General features: G+C 35.8%; 1 protein-coding gene across 12 annotated transcripts in view; it reads left to right on the top strand.

Annotated features, from left to right (window-relative positions):
• Nucleotides 1-27842, top strand: part of Nipped-A (Transcription-associated protein Nipped-A) — a 172588-nt gene that overhangs the window by 31013 nt on the left and 113733 nt on the right. For 10 of the 12 annotated variants that reach the window (XM_070278854.1, XM_070278853.1, XM_070278849.1 and 7 more), the window contains 5 exons: nucleotides 12722-12860; nucleotides 22346-22718; nucleotides 24156-24243; nucleotides 24302-24445; nucleotides 24559-24762. In XM_070278854.1, coding sequence (XP_070134955.1) covers nucleotides 12722-12860; nucleotides 22346-22718; nucleotides 24156-24243; nucleotides 24302-24445; nucleotides 24559-24762 — 948 coding nt within the window. Of the gene's footprint in view, nucleotides 1-12721; nucleotides 12861-22345; nucleotides 22719-24155; nucleotides 24244-24301; nucleotides 24446-24558; nucleotides 24763-27842 lie in introns of those variants that run through there. The other 2 variants (XM_043210465.2, XM_070278855.1) reach the window with 2 other exon arrangements.

The following is a 27842-nucleotide window of genomic DNA, read 5'->3' on the forward strand; positions in this document are numbered from 1 at the left end:
GAAGGCACAACTAATAACGTCAACGTTCGCAGACGATACCGCTCTTATTCTTAGTGCAACGCAACGCAAGCAACAACCAAACTGCATAATCATCTTATAGTAGTGGAAAGGTGGCTGTCCGACTGGCGCATTAAAATAAACGAACAAACGTTACAAAAAGTATAACGTCTACTCTTAATAGACAAACATGCCCTCCGCTTTCACTAAACGGTATGCAGATCCCTCAAGCTATCGAAGTAACGTACCTTGGGGTCCACCTTGATAGACAATTTACTTGGCGTAAGCATATTGAATGCAAAAAGATGCACCTAAAACTGAAAGCCAGCATCCTCCACTGGATCATAAACTCACGATCGCCACTGTGCCTGGACTACAAGTTACTACTCTACAATTCATTCCTGTGGGGGAACGCGATCAGCAGCAACATAGACATCATACAGCGCGCACAATCTGAAATCTTGAGAACTAACACTGGGGCACTATCACTATGTTCGCAACGAAAACATCTACCAGGATCTGGGCATCATCGCAGTGAAAGACGAAATCCAGAAGCAAAAAGAGTCTTACAAAGAAAAACTGTCTTCGCACCCAAATTTTCTCGCTCGGTGATGGAATCGGGTTTCTAGCGTATCCCACCTGCAACGTTTAAATAAAAAAAAAAGTATCTGTTAGTTCAACGGAACATTGAAACTTAGGAGAATTTTGACCTTTTTTGTTAATTTTGTTTGTTAATTTTAATGTTTTTTCAGAGATCAACTCAGTCATATTCCCCATTCCATATTCATTCTCTCCCTGAATGTTCTAGAAAATTGACATTTTGGGGTTAAGAAAATTGGAAACTTTAAGATCAGTTTGTTGAAAAATTTCATTTCGTAATTAAAAAGAGTTAATAACTCACCACTTTTCCCCTTTTGCTTCACACATTCGCAGAATGGAAAACATTACACGGAGCTTATTACTTGGTATAATGGTATTTAAGTCTTTTTTTGTTAGGTATCGTCGCCACCAATCATTTGTTACCGACATTACACCACTTTGACTATCATATATATCATCTGGTAGATCTTCATCGGAGTTCGAAACTTTTTTGCTATCCTTTTTGGTTTTTGGCTATACAAAATTTTAATTTATATAAATTTATTATATTGTATATATATATATATATATATATAGGTTAACAGTTAACAATATACACTATATTAAAATAAATAATAAATAAAATTAAAACATAAAAGACCCAATGAAATAGGCACCATCCGTAAATACTTCAATTTAGGTCCAGCCTTCTGCTGACTCAGCACATCCCGGTTATGCGCGGTCGGGCCCCCGACCATAGCTTAGATTTAAAGAGACATTAAAGAGACAGAATAAGTTGATTTAAAACTGCCAAGCCACTGCCATCACCCACAGTTTCTGCGGTACACCTTAGAGACCTTACACCTTGCGTTGATAATTTTAATGGTTTTTAGTCATATCATTTTTGAAATGTATGTATACTAACTGTTTGCTCATTGAGGTTTTTCACTGACATTAATCGGCTCCTAAATAAATTAATTATTTAAAGACGTTTTAAGAATATATATTCTGCAAGCAGATGAAACTGGAGTCCTCATTTCGGTAGACTCTACTCTTGCTTCTGAAGAGGTGAAATCCCAAGAGTTTGGTGACATTGAATTTATTTGCGTTAAAATCACTATATCCGTGATATCTTATACATTTTTTTGGTTCCATGTGCCTGGAGTACATCAGGACCGCAATTCGTACAAAAGATCTTCTTAACTTTTTCGCTTAGAGGTCTAAACTGGGATGCAAATCTTCACCTTCCATCTTATAATAGTGGACTCTTACTAATAAACTTACCTAGCTTAACAAATCATATGACAATGCTCGGTATAGTTTTTCTGCATAACTTAATGAATGGGGATGTAGATAACCAGCATTTACTAACACGCTTAAATTTTAACATTCCTAATAGAAGAACTAGAAACTTTTGTCCTCTATTCCTAGCCATTGTAGTTCGACATATGCACAGCATGACCCTTTTAGGGTCTTATGTTCGTACTAAAAAAAGTAAAGGAAAATATTAAAATATTCCATTCCAATTCGCAGTTTTATTGATTTTGCTAGAGCAAGAAAAAAAAACAAACTTCCATTTCGCGCACGTTCGCGACCTTATGTTATTTGCCAATATTTTGAAAATGAAAAATCCATTAGAACCTTAATTTACACTAAGAAAAGAACTCACCAAATGCTATCGGAAACAAAAAAAAAAGTACCAAAAAGCTGGCCTCAGCTCTTTTTTCTCCGGCGTGCTGTTTTAGTTTTTTGTTCTGCTTCATTCAGGTGAGATTCAGAATGCGAAGCCAGTGAGCCGAAACTCCGATGCCCTTCGTTTAACAAAGCCTCTTATTTAACCTCTTCAGTCTGACCAACAATGTCGATTTTCTATATACAAATCGAAACACACGTATGGGTATTAGAAAAAAATGTGCGCCTGCGGATCTACTGTTGCTGAGATGTGAGTGTTCGAGAGCCAGCTCCAATACCGCTGCGGTTGATTGTCCAAGCGAAACTGTAAAAAGCATAGCTGCATCTAATTCGGAAAACCCAACTTCATCTACTAAAGATTAGCCTACAAAAAACCTTAAAGTATTTTTTTTTCTTAAATTTTTTTTGAAGTGAAACTTCTTTAGGCGCGTCGGGGCCCCAAGGCAGATTGAAAATAGGCGAGTAAAACGGTAAGTTCGGAGCGTTACCGAAATCGGTCAAATGGGCGGGGCCAAGGAGCAGCTGCTCTTTCCCACTCTCGGGAAAGATTTAGAGGAAATTCAGTGTGCGTTGGTGAACAATTAAGTTAGGGGCAAAATGAGTCCGAGTGAGACTGATGAGACTGATGGAGCGTTACCGAAATCGGTCAAATGGGCGGGGCCAAGGAGCAGCTGCTCATTCCCACTCTCGGGAAAGATTTAGAGGAAATTCAGTGTGCGTTGGTGAACAATTAAGTTAGGGGCAAAATGAGTCCGAGTGAGACTGATGTGACGCAAACTTGCGCATCAGATGCGACAACAGATAGTTGTCTCCAATACGCCTGATAAAATACATGGCAATCCAAAAAAAATATGGAAACCTGAATTTAACACGAGAGAGGGAGGAGAGATCTAAACCGGGGCTCGCATGCAGGGAACAACCAACTTAGAAGTTTCACTTCTGCCGTGCGTGAGTCTGACACACCGTTTTTTTTTTCAGAGCCTGATTGACTCATTTTTTTTTTATTTTTTGTGTTATTTTTCTCCTAATCTACTGTAGCTATTGGCATATGCATTGCTGATTTCAAAAGAACAGAACATAGGCTAACAATGGAAATAAGAGAGAGTTTCCAACAATTTACCGTCATTTTTTCCGTTTTTGCTTTAACTATTCCTAGAAAGCTGTACATTTTTGCATTTACTTGAATAGGGACAGGAAGTAAAAATTGGTGTTTAAGGAATTATATATAACATTTGTTTCATTTTAAGGCTTATTAAAAATGTGTTAAATTAAACTATTTTAATAGGGAGTGATGCCACCTGCCGCCTGCATCAAAGCTTTTTCCACTCGTGCTGCAGCTTGCATGTCCCATAGCATGTCCCATAGTATGTTATGGCACCCCAAACTAAGGGCTGCTATACAGTCAGCGCCACAAAAAAAGCCGCACTTTGAAGGTTTACGAGTTTTTTAACTTTCCGGGCCTGTGGTTTCTTTATGTGATTGCGAATTCGCCCAAGTTTTTTTTTAATAAGTTAACTGATGGTATCTTAATAAAAGTGCATACCAATTTTTAGTTTAAATTTGTTTTTAATATTAAAAAAATGTTGCTTTTTGGTTTCACCCTGGTTTTAACGACTTTTCACTATTATGGCACTCTTAAGGGGGGAAATACAATTAAAAGGCCCAAAATGAGGCCTATCTTTGGGAGTGAATTGCAAGTAGGGAATTGAATAAATCTTAGCGATTCTTTTTGCATGTTATTAGGAAATTATTGGGCAATGAAAATAGGTCAAGTTTTTCGAAAAATATTGTAATTAAGCCCATTTATGATCAATAATATGGAGTCGTGTTTTGGGGGATAAACTTTGCGCCGTGCAGTCCCCAGGCCCAGGATCACGTCTAAAACAAAAAACAGCAACTGGGCATTAAACTTAGAGGTACAGCGCACAACATGAATTATTTCATATGTAAAAAAATGGTTTTTCCATTAAAAAATTTGAAATTGAAAAAAATGTTTAAAAAAACACACTTTTTTTCGACTTTGTTCGTCAAAAAAACATGTTATAACAAATAAATATGAAAAATCATTTCATTCATGTTGTGGAGAATTTCATTTTAAACATAAAGCAAAAAACCGCATTCGATTGAAATGAAATCTCTGACCTGTACATTGCACGGCGACTTTGAAAACACGACTTTTCAGTAGAAGCGTTTAAAGTTTACCACTCACTAAAGTTTGCCACTGACACGCACTCACTAAATTGCGTATTACTTTGAAAATAAGTACCGGACAGCTTTATGCTTTTAAAGGCTTATTCCCAGACATATTTAGAGTACATTACGACAAAAAAAAATTTTTCGAAAAAAATCAATTTTTAATTGTATATCCCCCCTTAAGGAAAAAATTCATATAAGTTATAATAATGAAAAAATTCAACAAAAACTATTTATTTGCAATTGAACACCTTACTAACTATAACAAAAATTTAAATCTAGGCAATTTAACAATAGAAATATTTTTTAAATTTACCTTAATACTTAGTAATTCCGCCTTTGGCCTTAATTACAGATTTTACCCTATTGGGCATAGAATCGTAAATGGAACACAAATATTCCTTCGTTATCCTACATAGTTTTGGGCTTTCGCTTTCTTATTTTGGCACCCATATAGGCCCAAACATTTTCGATTGGATTAAGGTCTGGGCTGTTTCCTGGCCAATCTAAGGACTTAATGCCCAATTCTTCCTTCTAATTTGTTATCTTTAGATAGAAAAATGATAAATTTAACTGAATAAGTTGTTTTGATAACAATCGGACATTGAGTAACTCACAGATCGCGCTCGATGGCAAGGTGCAGAATCATCCTGAAAAATGGGTTCTTGTTCTTCTTCACTTATGGACTCAATGCTAGGCACAACTCCACTTAAAATTATTTCTTTGTATTTTTCTGCATTGACCATACCCTGAACCATTAAAATTGTTTCCGTTTTATATTTGGATATGCATCCCCATACCATAACATACGGTGAATGCTTTACTGTGGTTATGCAGCAATTTTCAGAATAGCGTTCCCCACGTCTACGGCGCACCTTGAGGATTCCATCAGACCCAATGAGATTAAATTTTGACAATTCAGAAGCAGTCCAATTTTCCTTGTCCTTGGCCCAGTTTAGACGATTTTTTTTCATTCGCGGATTCAAAAGTGGCTTTTTTGCAGGTGATCTTGCGAGCATTCCCATACAGTTAAGCCGACGTTGAACAGATCGCTCCGAAATATCTTTTGAAAACTGTTCCTGAACCTCAGATCTTATCTGCACTGCAGTTTTGAATCGATCCTGCAGGCTCGTCCTCATAATAAAGCGATCTTCTCGTGACGTGGTGCATTTTTTTTTACCTGTTCCTTCTTTCCTTTTTATTTCACCTGTCTTACGATATTTTTTTAAAAAGCGACGCACTGAGCTTTCATTGAAATGTGTTTCAGCCGCTATTTGCCGATTTGACACATTTTGTTCAGCCAATAAAATAATTTTTTCTTTATCGCGATCAGTGAACTGCTTTTGCTTTGGCATGATTTTACAGGAGTCTTTACGAAAAAAAATTCTACCAAAAGCAACGTAACCAACAGCGCTCTTCAAATGACGAAATTATGTCGAAAATAGTCAAGTGAAACCCCCCTAAAAAAATAATGCCCAAAGACTAAAATTTAGGGGAACACCAGCATAGTGATTGCACAATTTCCAAATTTTTTCAAGTGCGGCTTTTTTTGTGGCGCTGACTGTATATATTTCTGGCCTAGGCCATACTAAGTGTTGCCTGGCGCCGTCTGACGTTTTCATTGGGAAGTTTGACATGTTTTAGCAGAAACGTGCTCAGAAAGTTTTGACGTACGGCCATAATTTGGGTTGTTTGCAGTGACTTGAAAAATTCAATTTGGCAGAAAATGGAATTATCTCGTGAAAATTTTAGCGCAATCATTTTTCACTGCTTTCGACTTGAATTAACACGACAAGAGTGTTTCGATTCTTTGTATGGCGATGGAGCACCGTGAAAAACTGGTGTAATAAATTCAATCGTGCCCGACGCTCTCTCGAAGACGAAGGTCATGAAGATCGTCCAAAAACAGTCCCTGTTCCAGAGAACATTGACGCCGTGCATGAACTGATAATGCAAGATCGTCATGGGACATACCGTGAGATAGAGGCATCCTTGGGCATTTCTTCCACCATACATTCGATGTTGCATGAACACTTGGTCGTAAAAAAGTTTTGTTCTCGTTGGATCCCGCACAATTTGACAATCGCTCAAAAAAAGACTCGTGTGGATTACTGAAAAAAAAATTTGAAAAAATACAGTGGAGGTGTTTCAAAAGACGTTTAAAAGATCGTCACAGGTTACGAATCAACAAACAGCAGCAATCAAAACAAAACAGCAATCGTGTGGGTCTTCGAAGACGAGCCAAATCCAACGAAAGTTGTTCGTGGAAGAAGCACTTCAAAGCAACGGTGGCCTTTTTCTTCGGTAAAACAGGTCATGTGGCGACTGTTCCGCTTGAGCAACGTAGGACGGCACCACTCAATTCTGAGTGGTACACTACAATTTGTTTGCCTGAAATCTTCGGAGAAATTCGAAAAACAAACAAGAGAGGACCGCTTATTCTGCACCATGACAATGCGAGCTCTCACACATCAGCTCAAACCAGCGCCTTTTCGACCGTCCAAAATGTCGAATTGATGGGTCATCCGCCATACAGCTCATATTTGGCACCCAATTACTTATTTTTATTCCCGCACATCAAGATAAAAATGCGTGGTCAACGAATTTCGACGCCAGAAGATTCTGCTGAAGCGTTCAAAAACCATGTTTTGGTCGGAGTGTGTCTCAATCGGAGTGGACAAAAAGCTTCGACAATTGGTTTGAGCGCATGCAAAAGTCTGTCAAGTCTTTCTGGAGACTTGAAAACCATTTTTAATCGTAAATATTCGCATTTTCATTATTAGAAAAAATTCTTTTTTTGTTTTGTTGCTAACACTGTTCTACATTACTAAGTAAAGTTTGAGCGCAATCTGTGAGTAGTTTGTTTACAGTCGCTGGTTACGTCAATCTACATATGTTCTGATTGCTTGCCGAATTTCATAATGAACAACTATATTGAACAAAGAATTTGTCTAAAATTTCTTGTACTGACGCTTATGGTGATGCAGTTTTATCGAGAACACGTGCTTTTGAGTGGTACAAAGCATTCCAAGAGGGTCGTGAGATTGTCGAAGACATGCCTCGTCAGAACGACCACCCACCTCTCTCACCGACACTAACATCGATGCAGTGAAGGAATTTATTTCTGAAAATCATCATGTCAGCTTACGAGAGATAGCACAAGTCCTGAACATCTCTCATGAGTCATTTCGTACCATTTTGACTGACCGTTTGGGTGTGAAACGAGTCGCTGCACGGCTTGTTCCAAAAGAGCTGAATTTTCTTCAAAGAGAATACCGAAAGCAGGTGTCTGCTGACATGCTGGATCGCGCTATTTCCGTGGTGAGATGAGACGTGGATGTATGAATACGACACGCTTACAAGTCAACAATCGTCCGAATGGCGACCGAAAGATGCTCCAAAACCGAAATTATGAAATTCGGCAAGCAATCAGAACATAGACTGACGTAACCAGCGACTGTAAACAAACTACTTTACAGATCTCGCTCAAACTTTACTTAGTAATGCAGAACAGTGTTAGCAACAAAACGAAAAAAGAATTTCCGAAATCGGTTTAGCACGGGCGTTTTAATTAATCCAGTCCCGGTACTTTTTTTGACAGAAGGTATATATAGCAACCCTCGCACACCTTTCTTTCGCACACTTAACCCTCGTCACAGTTATGGTGACGGGACAAAAAATGTGATCTTCTTTTTGTATATCATGAAAATAATATGAAAAACCATCAGATCCATCCAAGTTAAAACGCTTTTTATCCGAATGCCATTTCTACTGCCAGCAGATACATCAGATATTCATATAGCATATATACTATATATATATATATACTATAGCAGATACATCAGATATTCATCGTAACTTTTGGTTTCATCGCAACCGACCCTTATGAGAATATCATAATATAATATAAACAATTTAATACAATACAAAAAATAAAAAAAGCCCCAAGCTTTTTAGAAATGCCAAAGTTGGTATTTTTACCAAGTACCATTTTCGATCATTCAGTTATATGTCAGCTATACGATATAGTCGGCCGATCCTTATGAAATTGTTCATGTTGTCTTTCAGTTTCAAAGCTATAGACTTAAAACTTTCCACTCACCTTTCTTTCCTTTCTTCGGCACATTGTCCCAAACTTAAAACAAAAAAATGTTTCCTCTGTGAAAAATTTTCTCTGAAATTGGGTTGGAACAAGTTTTTTCCATACAAAAATATAGATAGTGTTAAGAGGAGCCCCAAATAATAAGTTCGTACTTCAATGAATTCCGTTTAGAAAATGATTTTATTTGGTAAAGTTCTCGTATAAGTAAGATACATGAAAATCTTAAATCTATTTAAAACTACTTACCAACGCACTGCACGCTGACATGCTATGCGACCCTTTCTCAAGTGCGATAAACGCACCACTTATGTCTGTATTTGTGTTAGGCTGCAGGGGATCGGTTTTAGACCATGCTGTTTGTCTCGTATTTCCATGGGTCCGATCCCTTGAAAGTCTATCTTTGGAATTTATATCTACAATTGTGTTCAATGCTTGAACAGATAGGAAAGCGTAGTTTTTCATTTGTTTTTTTAAATAAAATACACTTGTATAATTAATAAATATAGTAAATTTTCGGCTCACATTGTTTTTTGCTTTGACGCATACAGTCAAATTGTAAACTTGTGTGCGTTTTGCCCCCCACTGCACTATGGGGTTTTTGACCTGTTTTTGTGGTATTAATTAGGAACTCGGTCAGTTTTGGAGATATCGACATGAAACTTTACCAATCGTTATTATTTGATCCTAGGCACATATAGTATGAAAATCGTTCGGATCAGGAAACTATATCCTATAGCTCCCTTAGGAACGTTTTGGTAAAAGTAAAGATAAATTAATGAAATTTAAGGAGCTGATATTTGTTGCTATTTTAATACGATATAGTAATTTTAAACCAAATGGGACAACGCTTTCCCTGGGAACTGTCAGTTTAAAATACCGGATTTCAGTGTTCTTCCATACAAATGCATATAAAAGTTGAAAAAGAAAAATTCCTTCATACAGTAGTATTAATCTTATTATTCTTTTTTTTTTTTTTCATTTTCTATAATATATCAATATTATCTAAAAATAAAAAGCTGAAATCGTTAAATTCGTCATCTTCGAGACAAACATTATTTTCGTATTCGTACGAAAGCATCTGAATTACCTCAATTGGAAGTAAAAGACTCTTTAGTTTTTTATGCATTTCGATAAATTAAGGACGAAATAATTGGATCTTATGTATCCATAGCTCTGTTGAACATATCAGCGATGGAATGTAATCGGTAGTGTTTTCTTAAATGGTGACGCCTGTCTGATTTATACAGCTTGTTTCAGGACTCAGACGCTTCTTCTCCAAAATAGCCGACTGAAAGCACCGTATTTTCCATTACTTCCATTAAAAACTGGTGGCTTTTTTTCAAAACGGCATTATCCACATTGTTATTTGCATGGCGTTAAAAAAAAACATTGTACAGCCATTTGATGCTCAGCCCGGCCCCTTTCGCTGTTCCAAGCAGCGACCAAGTCGGCTTTTGGAGAAAGTGAGGTTATCTAAGAAAAATTCAAATTGCACCAATAGTGGAGAAAAGTGCACAATAAGACTAACAGCCTTTGCTCAGTATTGACAACGCTACACTTGTAGGATTATTATATAAGGATTATATAAGGATTATTCCTTCTATTTCAAAACTCTTCCTAAAGTTGAAATTTGTTTCCCAAAATTCAGCTTAAGGGGAGGGTAAGGTCAAATCATGCGAAAAAAGCCATGTTTTTGTGATTTTTTTCCTGACGACACAGTTAAAATTTATTTATTCAACCAACGGTATATTAATGTATGACATTAGAAGAATGTTTAATAAAATTTTTACAAAAAAATATTTAAAAATATGGCAATGGTAGCAATTGTCCGGACGTGTCGCCAAAAAAAGTTGAATTGCGGTGCCCCTCATAACTCGGTGCTGGATCATTTGTAATCAAAAAATGAAAATTCATTCGTTAGATAATAGTTCGCCCCAGGTAACGCTGTAAAGGTTTTTTGAAAATTGCAATTTTTTAATTTTTTCGAAGACTTTGAAGTGAAAAACTCAATTTTTTGGGAAAAAATCGGGTAATTTGTCATTGCCAAATCAAAATTATGAACAAAAAAAAAAAAAACTCGACAGCGTTACCTCGTAAAATATGTACAGAAATGGTGTTTAAAATTTCAAAAGGATCGGTGCAGTAGTTTTGAAGTTATGAGGGGCACCGACTTTGAAAACGTGAGTTGTGGGAAAAACGCTTTAAAGTTTTAAACACAAAAAAATCCAGTGTAAAACGTTTGCAAGCAACTTCGTCAATAACTAATAACTTCGTCAATTTTGCTTTAATTGACTTGAAATTTTGACACAATATTCTTCAAATATTATGCATTCAATTTAAAAAAAAAAAAAAAAAAATGACAAAAAAAAAAAATTTAATACCTTACCCTCCCCTTAAGGTGCATCTATAAAATGACAAAATTTTAGTATAGACACGCACAATTTAAACAGTTAATACATTTAACATGTAGTACAAACCTGTGAAATCAGTGTCTATTACTATTTTTCTTTTTAAATGGAGTTTTAAACAAATAATCTAATTTCACAAATCACTATGTGAAAATTGCAAACTTAGCGCACGTGCTTTCGACTGACTTTGCAGCTGTTATGCTAGCATATGGTTCTAATAATTAATATTTTGAGTATGAGGCATAATAGTTTGATGTTTTCTTAATACATTCCCATTAATTTTTTTTAAATCAGAGAACTTTCAAAAAATGATTAAATGCCACATAAAGTGGTCAAAAACCCCATAGTGCACTGTTTTAGAGTTAGAGAGTTCTGATTTTGTATAAATTTTGAATATATTGAATATAATTAACGTCAAAATAATATGAAGTACCAAATTTCATAATGATCGGCTGGCTATATCTTATAGCTGCCATATAACTGAAGGATCGGAAATGACCCAGCTTTCGTGTTTTTTACGATAGAATCTTCGTACAGACTCTATTTTTGGTCAGTTGATCCCACCTACTAAATTTCATAACGATCGGCCGACTATATCTTATAGCGGTCATATAACAGAACGAAAATTGTATTTGGTGAAAGTACCAACTTTAGTATTTTTGAAGATAGAAGCTTGGGACTTTTTTTTAGATTTTGTATTGTAATAAATTGATTTTATTATAAAATTCTCATAAGTATCGGCCAACAATATCCGATTTTTGCCGGTTTATATATCCGGTTTTTATACCCTTGCAGAGGGTATTATAATTTTGGTCAAAAGTGTGCAACGCAGTGAAGGAGACATCTCCGACCCTATAAAGTATATATATTCTTGATCAGGATCACCTCCTGAGTTGATATGAGCATGTCCGTCTGTCTGTCCGTTTCTACGCGAACTAGTCTCTCAGTTTTGATGCTATCGTCTTGAAACTTTGCACACACCCTTCTTTCCTTTGTACGCAGTATATAAGTCGGAACGGCCCGGATCGGCCGACTATATCCTATAGCTGCCATATAACTGATTGATCGGAAATGGTATAACTTTGGTGTTTTTAGAGTTAGAGAGTTCAAATTTGACACTAGAGCTATTTTTGGCAAATTATTACGACATGCCAAATTTCATAAGGATCGGCCGACTATATCTTATAGCTGCCATATAACTGAACGATCGGAAATGACCCAACTTTCGTGTTTTTGAAGATAGAAAGCTAAAACTTAATACAGATTCTATTATTGGCCAGTTGATCCGACCTACCAAAGTTCATTAGGATCGGTGGACTATATCCTATAGCTGCCATATAACTGAACGATCGGAAATGGTACTTGGTAGAAATATCAACTTTCGTATTTTTGAAGATAGAAGCTTGGAACTTTTTTTTAGATTTTTTATTGTAATTAATTGGTTTTATTATGATGTAATCATAAGGATCGGACAACTATATCTGATGTTTTCGATATATATCCGGTTTTAACTGCAAGGGTATATAAACTTCGGCTCCGCCCGAAGTTAGCTTTCCTTTCTTGTTTTTTATTATAATACCTTTTACTAGGGTGACACTAATAGGTAGTAAGATATTAGTATAGTAATTGTGGAAGAAGTTTTCACTAGTCCCATAACTAATATTTAATATTATTCATATTATAAGTTTTTGACCAAATTATACATTTAAACGTGTAAATATTATTTATTATTTGTATTTGATGCTTTCAGGAAATAGTAGTCGCTAATTCATTGTCTGTAACAAGTGGTTTACTGAACCTAATGGAAAACTGCCCTAAAGAAGCTGCTCACTTGAGAAAAGAGTTATTAATAGCAGCTCGACATATATTTGCCACTGATTTGCGTCAAAGTAAGTACAATCTTTTGGCCACAATCTTTAATTTTATAAGACAACTCATTTAATTACTCTAAGATAACATATTGAGTTAATTTTTATATTATCCATCTTTTTTATACCCTTGCAACGAAGGCATCTCCGACCCTATAAAGTATATATATTCTTGCAAGGATCACCTCCTGAGTTGATATAATCTTCACACACTTTTCTTTCCTTTGCACGCACTATATAAGTCGGAACGACCGGGATCGACAGACTGTATCCTATAGCAGCCATATAACTTAGTGATCGGAAATAACCCAATTTGCTTGTTTTTGAAGATAGAGGGCTGGGACTTAGTACAGATACTATTTCGGTCAGTTGATCCGAACTACAACGATCATAACGATCAGCCAACTATATCTTATAGCTGCCATATAACTGAACGATCGGAAATGGTATTTGGTAAAAATACCAACATTTGTATTTTTGAAGATAGAAGCTTGAGGCTTTTTTTTTTAAGGTTTTGTATTGTAATAAATTGGTTATATTCTTATATACTTATGTTGATCACTAAATTCGATTTTTGCGATATATATCCAAATAGCAAGTCAAATATGGGCATAGTCGAAGAACCTATGACTATTTCTAGATGTGTTTTTGGGGTTTATTAGTAGGTATTCAAAACTTTAAATCGTTTTTCCCTTAACACAAGTTTTAAAAGTTTGCGCCAAAACTACTGTACAGATTGTTTTTAAATTTCGAACATTACATCTGTTTAAATCAGGGGTGGGCAAGCCCATGGCTCTTCGGGCTCTCAAGGCTCCCTCCGTTATTCGTAATTTTTGGCGTCAGCAAATCGGTCCAGACGGTCGGGTCACGCGGCCAGTGAGTCGTGGAGATTTACAAAAACAATGCTACACAAATTTCGAAACAGGTGCGGACCCGACTCCTCGGTCCCGAGTTTGCAACAACAAAAAATAAGGGTGGGTTTGCGCACAAGCAACTTAAAACAAAAACAATTTTAAAGCGAGCTGCGCAGTTGTCGTCGACTTCTGCACAGCCAAAAAAGTTTGGAAGTCATTCTGTGCAGTGAATTCAAGACAATAATAAATAAGTTACAAAATAATAAAAAATTAAATGTACTGAAACTGTTTTTGTCAGTGTATTCTTTTTGCTCGCACATTCTGTCTGGCTCGTGGCAGCGACGCATCGCGACGGAGGTGGTTGTTGTTGTAACTTGTTGTTTGGCCAAGCTGCGGCTCCGACCGTTAGATTTTGTGCCCACCACTGGTTTAAATTATGTCCAAATCGATTATCTAACGGTAAGACCTATTGAAATTATTATGATTTTATTAATTTCTGAAGATGAACCCCTAAATCCCCTTTATTTTTAGGCGTGATTATTTGATTATTTTAGGCGAATAATTTGATATTTGATTAATTCACAATGTGCCTTAATTAACCTTTGACATCCACCAAAGATTATAAAGTGCATATGTAGATGGGACATCAGGGCCCAAAACGGTCAACTTTTTTCGTCGAGCTTGTTGGTGAGAGGGATACGCACATGCATACGATTCTATTTTTAGAACTCTTTACATGTATGCTTAAAAAAATGTGTGCCTTTCGATAAATCGCACAATCGACCACCTTTTATGTCCTTTTAAAACAGTGTTGCTCATCCCATTTCTCTCGCTGCTCATTTGTTTTTGCAAATGCTCATGCATACGGAGTTGTGTGTGACTGCTCACGCCATAAGGTTCCGTTGCTCACGCCACAATCTTCGTTGGTCCCAGAATAGGCAAACGGCAATTACAATAAAAATTTTTCGTGTTTTCCCTATTCTCCTCGATCGTGCTAATCCGAATGAGTTTTGTTGTTGGAGTTCCGAAAACTTTTCACTGCAAGAAATTAATTCTTGTTTTTGTTTCGGCCAAAATGGGCGACCTGAAGCGATGAATTTCTTCTTCGCAGAACATTTTTTTTTTTAAGTAAGAAGATCTGCATTATTTATCATAGTATAATAATAAAATGTAGGGCCTTTTTTAAGTGCTGTATTAAAATGTATTTTTTATTATTTTGATATTTTTAAACCCCTTGTGAATGTTACAACAATTTTATTTTTCAGTGCACCCCCAGACACCCCCACATGGATGGGAAAAAAATTCTCGCACCAATGTGTTGATGATTTTTTGCATTGGTATAGGAGTTTGCTCTCCCGTATGCATAGCTTGGGCACCACTGTTTTAAAAGTCCTTAAAATAGGGATCTAATGATGTCATAACCTTAAGATAACATCAAGCTCCAATGATCCATAACAGAAAGGTTAACAGTGAACATAACTGTTAAGTTATAAGCTGTTAAGGTCCACAGTTATTGCCGATAAAAAAAAACATGGTTCGATAGGATAAATATTTGCATTCTTCAAAAGGGTTTTTAGTGGACTAAAATGATTTAAAACTTAAATGTTTGAGACTGCATCGAACCAGAGGGGCTTGTACAGCGTGCGGCACGAAAACTTGCTGATATGTTTTTGGCTTCAAGCGGGGAGGGGTGGGTAAGGGTGGGGAGTGCCTCATGTTTTAGGGGACTTCCTGAAGTTTCGTCTACTCCGCAGTCAGTCGACATCATGCATTGGACGAAAGAGCAGCGCGCATTTGCCTGCGAGGCTTACTTTTCCAACGGTCTTCAGTACTCAACGTGCCTTCCGTACTCGCTTTAACATACATCCTGCAGGTCGCGTTCCTGGCCGGCAGTCGATTGTTTAAAACATTCAAAATCATTTAGGTGAAAACATTCAGGGAGAGCGGGAATGTGACAAAATCCCATCCAGCTTATCGGAGAGTCAGAGCACAGAAAAACATTGAGAGAGTTCAGCTGAGCTTCGAAAATCGCGTATCTCAGTGCATTGAAAACGGCGGCCATCATTTTTCCGATGTAATCTTCAGTATTGTGTAATGAAAACTTCAGCATGTGTGTTACAAGAGTAAAACAAACGTGGAATGGTATGTCAACTTTTTTTTGTTATAACCTAAAATCAGCAAGTTTTCTTGCCGCACCCTGTACTTAGTGTTTGTGGGTGTCAATTGTAGAAATTAATCGTGTTGGTTTTGAAATGGTTGTATTTGTGTACCCCCTGAAAAGGTAAAAGTTAAATTGGAATATAGTAAAAAAACAGTTCAATAAGGGAGCTAGCTAAACATAATACATATTTTTTTTTATTTGCATAAGAAAAAAAAAAAAGACTGCCATCCATCTGAAATAATAGTATCAGATCGGTCACATCCGATCCACTCATTTCTTCTGTTAACTTATCAAAGCGTATTCGGACTCACAACCAATTCAGCCTACCATTAAAAGTATCTGAATTGCTTGATGGCGTATGTAAGTTCTACTTCGGCTACAAATTTACACTACATTTCAGTTTTTCAATTTAAATATTTCTCTGATATGGAACTACAAACCGAAAAACAAATACAATGACAATAGAAATGATGTACTTAAACATAATATTTTAATTATTCTACATGTATTTTAACAAGAAAGGAAAGTTAACTTCGGACGGAGCCAAAGTTTATATACTTTATATATCATAATAAACCAATAAATTACAATAACATATCTAAAAAAAAAAGTCCCAAGCTAAGTTGGTGTATGTACTAAACACTAAATACCATTTCCGATCGTTCAATTATATGTCTGCGATAAGATCACTGCGTTGCACACTTTTGGACAAAACTATAAGGTGCGTTCCAAAGTAAACAGGACTTTTGGAATCTAGCGCCCTCTAGTGGCGCCATCTATATGTCAACTGGTGCGTTAGAATCTGCTATCTGTTATCGACTTCCAGTAAAAATTGCATGACATTTCATCTATTGGAACTGAGGTTATTGCGTATGTGAGGTTATTGTCAGTATGTTTTTGTCATCGGTGCAAAAGTAAGCTTCGAACAAAGAGTCAACATTAAATTTTGTTTTAAAATTGGTGCAACTTTTACCGAAACGTTTCAATTGATGAAACAAGTTTATGGCGATGATTGCATATCCAGTAGCAGAGTGCACCAGTGGTTTCAACGTTTTCAAAGTGGTCGTGAGGACATAAATGACGATGAAAATGTGGGCCAACCAAAATCCGTGATCACCTAAAATTCCATCGAAACTGTGCGTCAATTCATAAAAAATCAGCCGAAATCATGATTGAAATTCATGGAAATAGAATTGCTCAGAATTCAACATTTGAAAGATATCATTAAAGAGGCAAACAAAGACCCGAACTTCCTTTACAAAATTGTGACTGGTGACGAAACGTGGTATTTTCAATATGATACCCGAAACGAAACTCCAGAGTGCTAAATGGAATGCGCCGCACGAGCCGAAACTTAAAAAATCGCGCCTGGAGAAGTTAAAAGTGAAGGAAGACAATGCTGATTTGTTTTTATGATTCCAAGAGTATTGTCCACAAAGAAATTGTTCCACCCGGCCAAAACGTTAATGCGGTATTCTACTTTGGAGTTTTGAAGCGTTTGGTGCGCCTATTCGACGTGTTCGGCCCGAATACCGCGAAGATGGAAGTTGATGTTTGTTGCACGATAATGCGTCTCTCACCGATCGTCGCTTGTGACAGACTATTTGACCAAAAATCACATTTTAAGCATCAACTGTATTCACCTGATATGGCACCGTGCGACTTCTACCTTTTTGGGAAAAATGCATTTGCCGATTAAAAGAAAGCGTTATGCAGGCGTTGATGCCATTCAAAAGGCTTGCACCGGCATACTGGCGGCCATACCGGGCAAAGAGCTACAACACTCGTTCGATATGCTTTTGGACCGTAAAAAAGCTGTATTAAAGCAAAAGGAAACTATTTTGAATAAAATAAATTGATTTTGCCGAAACAACTATTTGTTTTGTCGTTTTTTTTTAAGTCTTGATTACTTTGAAACGCACCTTGTATAATACCCTTTTGCAAGGGCATAAAAACAACTATTTAAAGCTAATTTACAAGCCTGTGATTTACGTTAATGGATATTTTAAAGCGTACTACTTTCTTTTTAATTGTTCAATAAAAATAAATATACACAAAAAAATATATATTTTTTTAATTTTATACTAAAATAGGTTATACTACTATACTAAAATTTTATACTAAAATAGGTTATACTACTATACTAAAATTTTATACTAAAATAGGTTATACTACTATACTAAATTTTTATACTAAAATAGGTATATCTTCAAAACAAAGGCGTCCCAACGCCCATTTTCTCAAAACATATTGATTTTTTTATTATAAAAATTAATCCGAAAACCAAACCAAAATATCTCGTTTCGTTTTCGAGATGTTAATCTCGGCCACAAAAAATGGTCGTCGGCCTCTTAGTGCGTTGGCGTAAAAATATTGTGGCTTCCAAATTTCAATTTCACAATATTTCTGTTTACGATGCGCCGATGTGGTAGTAGAACAAATAGCCCTTTACCATAGTTCAGCGCCGATCGAGTCAAGGTGCATGGAGTCAAAGTAGCCAAGGTTCGAACCAGAAAATGGTGATACAGCTGCTCGTTGCACAACAGTCTAAATAATCTGTGCAGGCGCTACGAATAACAATGTGGAACGCCAATGGTGTCTCGTGGCATAAACTAGAATTCTCACAATTCTTGACCGAAAACCATATTGACGTTCTGCTACTGGTGGAAACGCATCTTACAAGCAAATACAACTTTCATCCAGATGGGAAAGCCCACGGCGGAACTGGAGTTCTAATCAGAGAAGGCATTAAACACCATTTTCACAAAAGGATTGCAAAGATGCTGAGCAAACTCTCAAAATGCGCTATAGAGATAGTCTGCAAACTATTGAATGCGATCATTTATCGACTATTTCCCAAAAAAGTGGAAGAAATCCATCATTGTAATGATACCGAAGCCTGGAAAAGACCTCACAATTCCGCTATCATACAGACCAATAAGCCTTCTATTTTGTTTGAAAAATGTTTGTTAACTCGCATAATACCACATCTGGAAGCTTGCAATATTATCCCGGCACACCAATTTTGCTTCCGAAGAAACTACGGAACCATCGAGCAAGTGAACAGATTAACATCCGAAATACGCTCAGCCTTCGAACAGCGAGAATACTGCAGCGCTATTTTCCTCGTCGTATCTCAAGCTTTCGACCGAGTTTGTCGCATTGGACTCATGCACAAAATTAAAACGTATTTGCCAAAATACACCCACAAGCTACTTATACCCCTACAATAGGGTATACTCAGTGAGATGCACCGCAGCTACTTCGGGCGACTACATCATCGAAGCTGGAGTTCCACAGGGAAGCGCACTCGGCCCGTGTCTATATGTTTTGTATACTGCGTATAATTCTAGGAAGGCACAACTAATAACGTCAACGTTCGCAGACGATACCGCTCTTATTCTTAGTGCAACGCAACGCAAGCAACAACCAAACTGCATAATCATCTTATAGTAGTGGAAAGGTGGCTGTCCGACTGGCGCATTAAAATATACGAACAAAAGTGTATACGTTACAAAAAGTATAACGTTTACTCTTAATAGACAAACATGCCCTCCGCTTTCACTAATCGGTATGCAGATCCCTCAAGCTATCGAAGTAACGTACCTTGGGGTCCACCTTGATAGACAATTTACTTGGCGTAAGCACATTAAATGCAAGAATGCACCTAAAACTGAAAGCCAGCCACCTCTACTAGATGATAAACTCACGATCGCCACTGTGCCTGTACTACAAGTTACTACTCTACAATTCATTCCTGTGGGGGAACGCGATCAGCAGCAACATAGACATCATACAGCGCGCACAATCAAAAATCTTGAGAACTATCACTGGGGCACTATCACTATGTTCGCAACGTAAACATCCACCGGTATCTGGGCATCCTCACAGTGAAAGACGAAATCCAGAAGCAAAAAGAGTCATACAAAGCACTATGGGCCGAAACGCCCTTTTTTTTTTTTTTGGTAGAAACTCCAGTTTTAGAGATACGGGCCACAAATTTTGCACATACCTCTTAACTTTTTGGTCGAATTTCGAAATTTTTTGTTTTATAAATTTTTATAAACAAAAAATTTGTATATAAACAAAACAAGCTGTTTTTTTTTTTTTGGAATTTTTTTTGCTACTCCAATTTTAGATATACTGGGCTAAAATTTTGCATATATGCTTGAACTATTTTTTTCGAATTTCGATTTTTATTGACCACGCCTATGGCCGCCGCCTACATCAAAAGTTGGCCATACTTTCTTTTAAATTAATTTTTACATAAACTTAAGTTTTTCATAAAAAGAACTACAACTTTTACTAAATATGGTTCTATTAGCTATAATGTTTAAATTATTTAAATAATTATTTATTTAAATTTGAATTCCTATATATTTATAAGTAACTTCACCTGGCTAGAAAAAAAAAGGCCACCTGGCCTGGAAAAAGTAACACACTACAAAACGCAACTACTTTTGTTACACATTCCTGCTAAATAGACACTTACAAAACATTTGACAACACAGACACAAATATAATGATAACACGAAATAGTTTAATTATTGATTTTTCATACCTTGATCTTTGTTTTCCATATTTAATCTGGTATTTTCACTCAATTTAATCCAATTGTAACACAATTAAAAGTTGCCGCCAATTTGCAAGTTTCCGGGTTGCAATGAATCAGCTGGTTAAATGACCGCGCTAAATTAACAGGGTTGCAATAAAGCTCAAAAAAATGTATATTTATATTTATTTGGGATGTCAATTCATCAAAATTTTGTTCATATTCAAAAAATAGTTTCATAATTTTTTCGATTTTATGCCGCACTGGGACCATAGTGCAAAGAAAAACTGTCTTCGCACCCAAATTTTCTCGCTTGGGGATTGACTCTGGTTTCTAGCGTATCCCGCCGGTGACGGAACGACCTCCCAACCCAGCAATCGGTTAGGGCCGTTTAACTCTGTATCAGTCAATATTAGTTATTGAATTAAGTTTAGCTAAAAATATTAGTTAAGTTAAAACTGTTAGTTAAGTTTAAAATATTAGGTTTTCAAAAAAGTCGCGGTATTTTTATTGAATTTTCAATTGTTCATAAAATTGGTTACAATAATGCGATGCAAGTCAAATATGCGCCGTTTTGTTCGATGACGCGTTCCCAACCAGATGCCAACTTCATAATGCCCCTCTCATAGAAGCTCGCTTCCCTATTGGCAAAAAACTCGGAGAGCCAATTTTCACAGGACTCTCTAGTGGCCAACATCTTCAAATGGTTTATAACGGTTGGTGTTTTTATGAGATGTCCCATCTACGTACAATCTGTACCCATAATGTACTTTATAATCTTTGTTTCCGCTAGCCGCAATTTAGCTAATCACGCTTTTTTCTCGGGTATAATCAGTAAAAACGTTTTATTATAAAAACAATTTATTTGAACACAAAAATGTACAAGAAATATATTATATCTAGTACCCAGCTCATATCTTCCACTCCTATTTTAACTAACCTTTAAAGTTTAAAGGTATAGATTCTCAGCAAAATATTTTTGTTATATACTTTTCCGCTTGAAAAAAAAACAAACGAATCAATTTAGTCTATAAAGATTTTTAACAGAATAAAAAATCTATAAATCCTCAAAAATGGTCCGATTAAGCAGAATTTTGATTTTTAGGTGTAGATTACACATTGGAAAAGTTTGACATTGAAACATTTCCCAAAAATATGAATGAGCTGGAGCTACACCGAGATCTTCGTTTTGAGGGCGCTTAAGATCCACGCATTCAAAATTTTACCTCGTTTGTATAGGAAATGGTATATATGAATGGGTATATCTCTTCTAAAGATCGGTTTCTTCAATAGATTTCTTCTACAAAATTTTTATTTCAGATACACAAAAAACTATAGAAATGGTTTGGCATCAAAAGTTGTTTTTATAAACCTTTCTGTACTTTCTGTAAAGAAATTTGCTGTTTATGGTGCGTTGCAAAAGGAGGGCGTAAGAAAAATTTAAAATAAACTTGCATTAGGCATTATTTGAGTCTCTATTATTATAGTCGGACGGACGGACAGACGGACATGGCTCTATCAATTTGTTGTTGATGCTGTTCAAGAATCAAGGGTCAGAGATGATTCATTCTCTCTGTTACACAAATTTACACGACTACAATATATCCTTGTACTCTACTAGAACCAGGTATAAAAATCAACGTCTATGTGTGCGTTTTGTACACCACTGATTTATACCTATCGAAAAGTATCGATTTAAGTATCGAAAAAACCAACTACCATAGGAACAAATTAAAAATGGATTTAAAATGTAAAGAAAATTGAGGTTGGCCTTTAAAAATAACAACCTAACGTAAAACGAACAAATTTTACTTAAAAATATTTTTTCTATTTTACTCCCATTGATTTGTGTTGTCCAGGTCCAACAAAATTACTTGTGATAACATTCGCTAATTTATATATATATATATAAATATATGTTTTTCTTCTCAAATTTTAGGATTCATTCCAACGATAGATAAACTTTTCGATGAAGAGTTACTTATTGGGAAAGGTGTAACATTGGACTCTATTCGCCCCTTGGCCTATTCTACATTGGCAGATCTTGCCCATCATGTTCGTCAAAGTTTAAGCTTGGATATATTAGTAAAAGCAGTTAACTTGTTTTCAAAAAATGTTCATGATGAAACCCTTGCTGTGGGAATACAAACCATGTCTTGCAAGCTTTTATTGAACTTAGTGGACTGTTTACGGCACCATAGTGAATTAGAGCCTCAACGATCCAGGAAAATACTTTCAAAATTATTAAAAGTTTTTGTCAAAAAGTTTGAAACTATTGCAAAAATTCAGCTTCCTCTAATTATTCAAAAATGGTGAGTAAAAAATAACTTGTATATTGTATAAGTTTATTACCCTAAAAAAATGTCGGAAACGTCAATTAAACAGAGCTAGACCTCTGCATTACATATTTAAACAAGAAAGGAAAGCTAACTTCGGGCGGAGCCGAAGTTGATATACCCTTGCAGTTAAAACCGGATATACAGGGTGACAATAAATAACCCGGACAAACTTTGAAGCAATCTATTATAAATGTATTATGATGCAGCCCTTAAATAAATGCATTTATCGATAGCTTGTACTTTTCTAAAACAAATATATTTACATTTTTGTGATTCCCATCAATTTGATATTTCTTTCGGGATGTCTAACAATCGTTGTGAAATTTTAAAACTGTTTCAACAAGGAAATCGCCAATGCACAACAGTTTCCAAAATGTCCCGGCGGTACACTTGATTGATTTTGACCCCTTGATCGATAAAAACAAGGGGTGTTTTTCCAGTGGCGCATATTCCTCCCCAAACCATTTCGATCAACTGACCAACTGAAAATATAATCTGTACTAAGTTCCAGATTTGTATCTTCAAAAACATGAAAGTTGGGTCATTTCCGATCGTTCAGTTATCGGAATAACCTAATAAAAAATATAATCTTTACTTAGTTTCAGCCCTCTATCTTCAAAAAAAACGCCAATTGGGGTATTTCCGATCATCAGTTATATGGCAGCTACAGGATATAGTCGGTCGTTCCGACTTATATAGTTCCAACTTTATTTTCTGGCTAAAAAGCTTTGGAATATAAACAGTAAATTGCGCCAATCCAATCCTTAAAAACCTTCCAGTACTTTCGATACAGAAAATCGGGACTAGTGCGGAAGGCGGAATTTCGGACGGAAGACGGCGTGGAAATATTTTGAAACGAACTGCATTGTAGGACTCTCTATGCCAAAACCTATAGCTCCATCTCTAATAGACTCTGAGATCTATGCGTTCATAGGAACAGACGAACATGGCTATATCGACTCCACTGTTGGTCTGATCAAGAATTTATATACTTTATGGGGTCGGAGATAATTATTACTCTATGTCACATACAATATAAACATGTACTTTACGAGTACCGTGTATATTAAAAGTCTCCATTTTCCATCTTGACCTCCGTGGAATCCGCGCCCTCGTTGTAGCGCCGATACCCGCCATAACAATACTTTTGTTTCTATGAGACCTTCATCTATAAATTTTATAATTTTTGGTCCTTGGCGTAGATAAGCGTGTGTGCAGAAACTCTTTAAAAGCTCAAAAGCGATACGCGTGAAGTAAAGCGTATGCGCACCTAGAGCGCCAAAGTCGAGAGAATTTGTTCGATACCGAGTAGCTTAGCTATAGCTTAGTGAGTACTGATTTGTACTGATTATAATGAAATTATGCAACCATACCCAAATACACCGACAATAATTTACAATTTCATTTTAGCAAAGGGCAGTTTAATTCTGGAACACCTTTAAGTACGACGGGAGCTCACATTACATTACCAGTTATAAATGTATCCGAACTAAAAGACGTACGTATGAAATATAATTTTAGTTTATAACTAACTAAATAATTTTATAAACATCTAGGATCAATTAGGAAATGAACATTCCAAAACATTTGCAAATGGATCCCAATGGGTGTATTCCGTAAATGTGGCAGAATTTCGAAGTTTGGTTAAAACACTTGTTGGCGGAGTTAAAACCATAACATGGGGATTTTTTAACTCAAAGGTACGTTTTTAAAATAAAATAACCGTTTATTATTGCTTATGTGCTTAATGTGCTTACGTTTATGTGCTTAAATAAACAAATAATAAAAAATAATTGTTTTGCACTTTGTAAAGTTTCAGGTTTCTGACACTAATCTGCTAAACCATGAAAAGCTCTTTTCACCCGATATTTTAAGTTCGTACATTGACTTGGTTTATTTTGCGATGGAGGCTTTGGATATTTATACCATTAATGTCAATCCAAGCCAACAACGAACGTCAGGATTAATATCTAGAAGTAAAGAGGAAAAAGAAGTTTTGGAACATTTCAGCGGAATTGTAAGTCATTTTAAAATATCTTTTATTAGTAGTGCCAAATGACATTTAAACAAAAAAACAAGAAAAAAAAGCTAACTTCGGGCGAGGCCGAAGTTGATATACCCTTGCAGTTTGAACCGGAAACATCGGATATAGTTGCTCGATCTATATGAGAATATCATAATATAACCAATTTATTACAATAAAGTTGCAAAAAAGTCCGAAGCTTCTATCTTCCAAAATACCAAAGTTGGTATTTTCACCAAATACCAAATATACAGGGGCAAATATAATTTCTATATCATTCTACGGTAAAAAAGCTAGCAGATATCTTGAAAAGTCCCAGATACTGCAACTTATTTATAATTAGGTAAAATCCTGTTTATTATTATTTTAAAAGTTCGTATCGTATTTCGTATTTTATAAGTCACCTTGTAAAACAAAGAGTGTTTATCGAAGCGGAGAAATATTTTCCCCGCATTGCGATGCGATTCGTATATATACAAAGCGTATAAAATACGTAAATGTTTTTATTGGTCGCCTTAAATTTTTTCATAGAGATCTTTTTTTTTTAACTCTAAAAAAGGTAAAAATATTTAAGTAACAAGTTTCTTATATTTTTTATATGAATTTGTATTAAAAAAAAGTGAAAGTATCTACTTTTGCATGTTAGGGATTTTTTATGGTTTTCACCAAGTCTTAATATTTGGTCTTAAGTTTATTATGTTCTTTATTTATTCCTAATTTCGCTCAAACCCGTTGGGATAGGCTACTTTGGAGATATTACACAGCTACGGCTGCTGAGTTATACTTATGACGGAAATAAAATACTACCCTGGCTGTATTTTGAAGCCTTCTCTGAGCTGCGGCGCAGTGGCCCAGTTGCAGTGTCAGCATTCCGTATCCGGCCAGCAACGATCACTTGTTGCGCAAGGGCTCGAGGCGGTCCGCGGACAGTTGCCCTTGGAATGCGTGGTTCGTTACGCGTGCGGGCCACCGGATCCGGTGTAAAATTTGGCACTTTTCCTAAATTCATTCTGCGCGTGTTAACTTATATTTACTTTATGGGATTGGAGTACCAGGTATAAAATTATTTTGGCGCATGTTCAATCGATTTGTTTAAAACCAGTGCACTATGGGGTAAATTAACACGTTTTTTCGCATTAAATATTACAGGTGAACCAATAGAGCTTTTTGAATGCCGTTATTTGTATTATGTTGGTCTAGGCTTTAGAAAAATACTTTGTAAGAGTAAGTGTGTCAACACCCCAACTGCCCACAAATAAATAAAAAAAATATTACTAAAAAATTACAGTAGCATTTTTTACAGTAAAAATTACAGTTATATAACTGGCATTTTTAAAGCTAGAAATACCAATTTTTTCGCAGCAACTCGCGTTTTTGTTGCCGTCAAATGAATCTAAGCTTTGAATTTTGCCCCCAAAAATTAAAAAAAATTAATATTATTAAAAATGTTTAAATAAGTGTTATATTTTGCACACCATAAAATTTTATCCATATTATACAAAAAACACGTAAGTTATTCAATAAAGAACTTCCCTCCCCTTCCAAAAACTCCACCTAGCAAACACCTAGACGTTGTAAAAGGTAAGGTTATATAAGAAAAATGCGAATTACTCCAGTAGTGCGGAAAATGAGACTAACTGATATTGATTCAGAATTGAACAAGCTACAAAATACATTTAGACTTACACCTAAATAACACAAGAATTTAGGTGTAAAAAAATAATTAAAAATAAAAAACGCGCTAAAAAACTTTAATAAAATAAACAAATGTTAGTATAGACACCCACTACCTGGTCGAAATAAATATTGGGACACTTTATTTTTTTTTAATAAATTCGTAAATGATTTTTAATTTTTTTTGTTTTTATTTTATTTGTAAATATAGAGAAGAAATGCATTGAAAACAGATAAAACTTTTTTGTTTTACTGATCCTTTTCACGAAAATTTGTATTGTTATGTTAGCTCCCTTAGAAATAATTATTGGTACACTGTATAGAAAATAATTTTTAAAAAATTCATAATTGTAGAAAAAAAATGTATTTTCTCACCTAATAGTGGGTATTGCCTGCGTGCTTTGAAATGATTTCAGCCAAGCGTTTAGACATTAAATTAGCCAAATCCTGCAATGTTTTTCGTCGATTTTGGCCTATTCTTCAACAAAACCCTTCTTGAGCTTTGCCAAATTTTCAAACTGTCGTCCATTGCTGTATACTCTATTTGAGAGTATACCCCACACATTCTAAATCGGGTTTAGGTCGGGACTACAAGCTGGCCACCCCAAAAGTTCAATTTTTTAATCCTCAAAAAACTGCTTTGACACTTTGGATACGTGGATGGCGGCGTTATCCTGTTGAAAAATTAACTTTTTCTCAAAATAAGTTTCGCCAAACGGTATCAAAACGTCGTCCATTAGTCTTATGTACATCTGACAATTCTTTCGTGTTAATAAAAAACACATAGAGGATCTTCCGGCGTGTCCAAATGCGGCCCATACCATCAGTGAAGCACCTCCGAAATTGCGAGTCTAGCAGGACTTGCGTTCACGGTGGATATCTCTCCAGGACATCATTTTTCCCTTCAACTTGAATGGTCCTGACGGAAAAATGATGTCCTGGAGAACTGAAAAATGATATCCAACCGAGCCGAGCTACAATGATAACCGAGCTACAACATCGGTTCTAATGCTCCGATCATTATGTGAGAGTACTCTCAACAGTATATACTTAAAGAATATGCAATACAAAACGCAATCGATTTTTTCATCTATCACAACTGTATATAACCCCTTAAATACATAAATTATTTTAGGGTTGAGGCATCATAGTTTGAGGTTTCCTTTATGCACTCACAATAGTTTAAAATTAATTTGAACATTTTTAAAATATGTCTAAATCAGTGGTCGGCGCTCAATTTATTGTTATAATTATAATGCATTAGTATTAGTAACGAATAGCAGAAAGTAGGCTGAGAGCATGACGTTTCCTCATACGTTTATAATGCGGTTTATAATTTCTGCCGAGCGGCAGAGCTCGGGACCAGTGTTGCCGTCAGCTCGTTACAGAAAAAGGCTAGA

The sequence above is a fragment of the Drosophila bipectinata genome, chromosome 2R (genome assembly GCF_030179905.1).
Source record: "Drosophila bipectinata strain 14024-0381.07 chromosome 2R, DbipHiC1v2, whole genome shotgun sequence".
NCBI lineage: Eukaryota > Metazoa > Arthropoda > Insecta > Diptera > Drosophilidae > Drosophila > Drosophila bipectinata.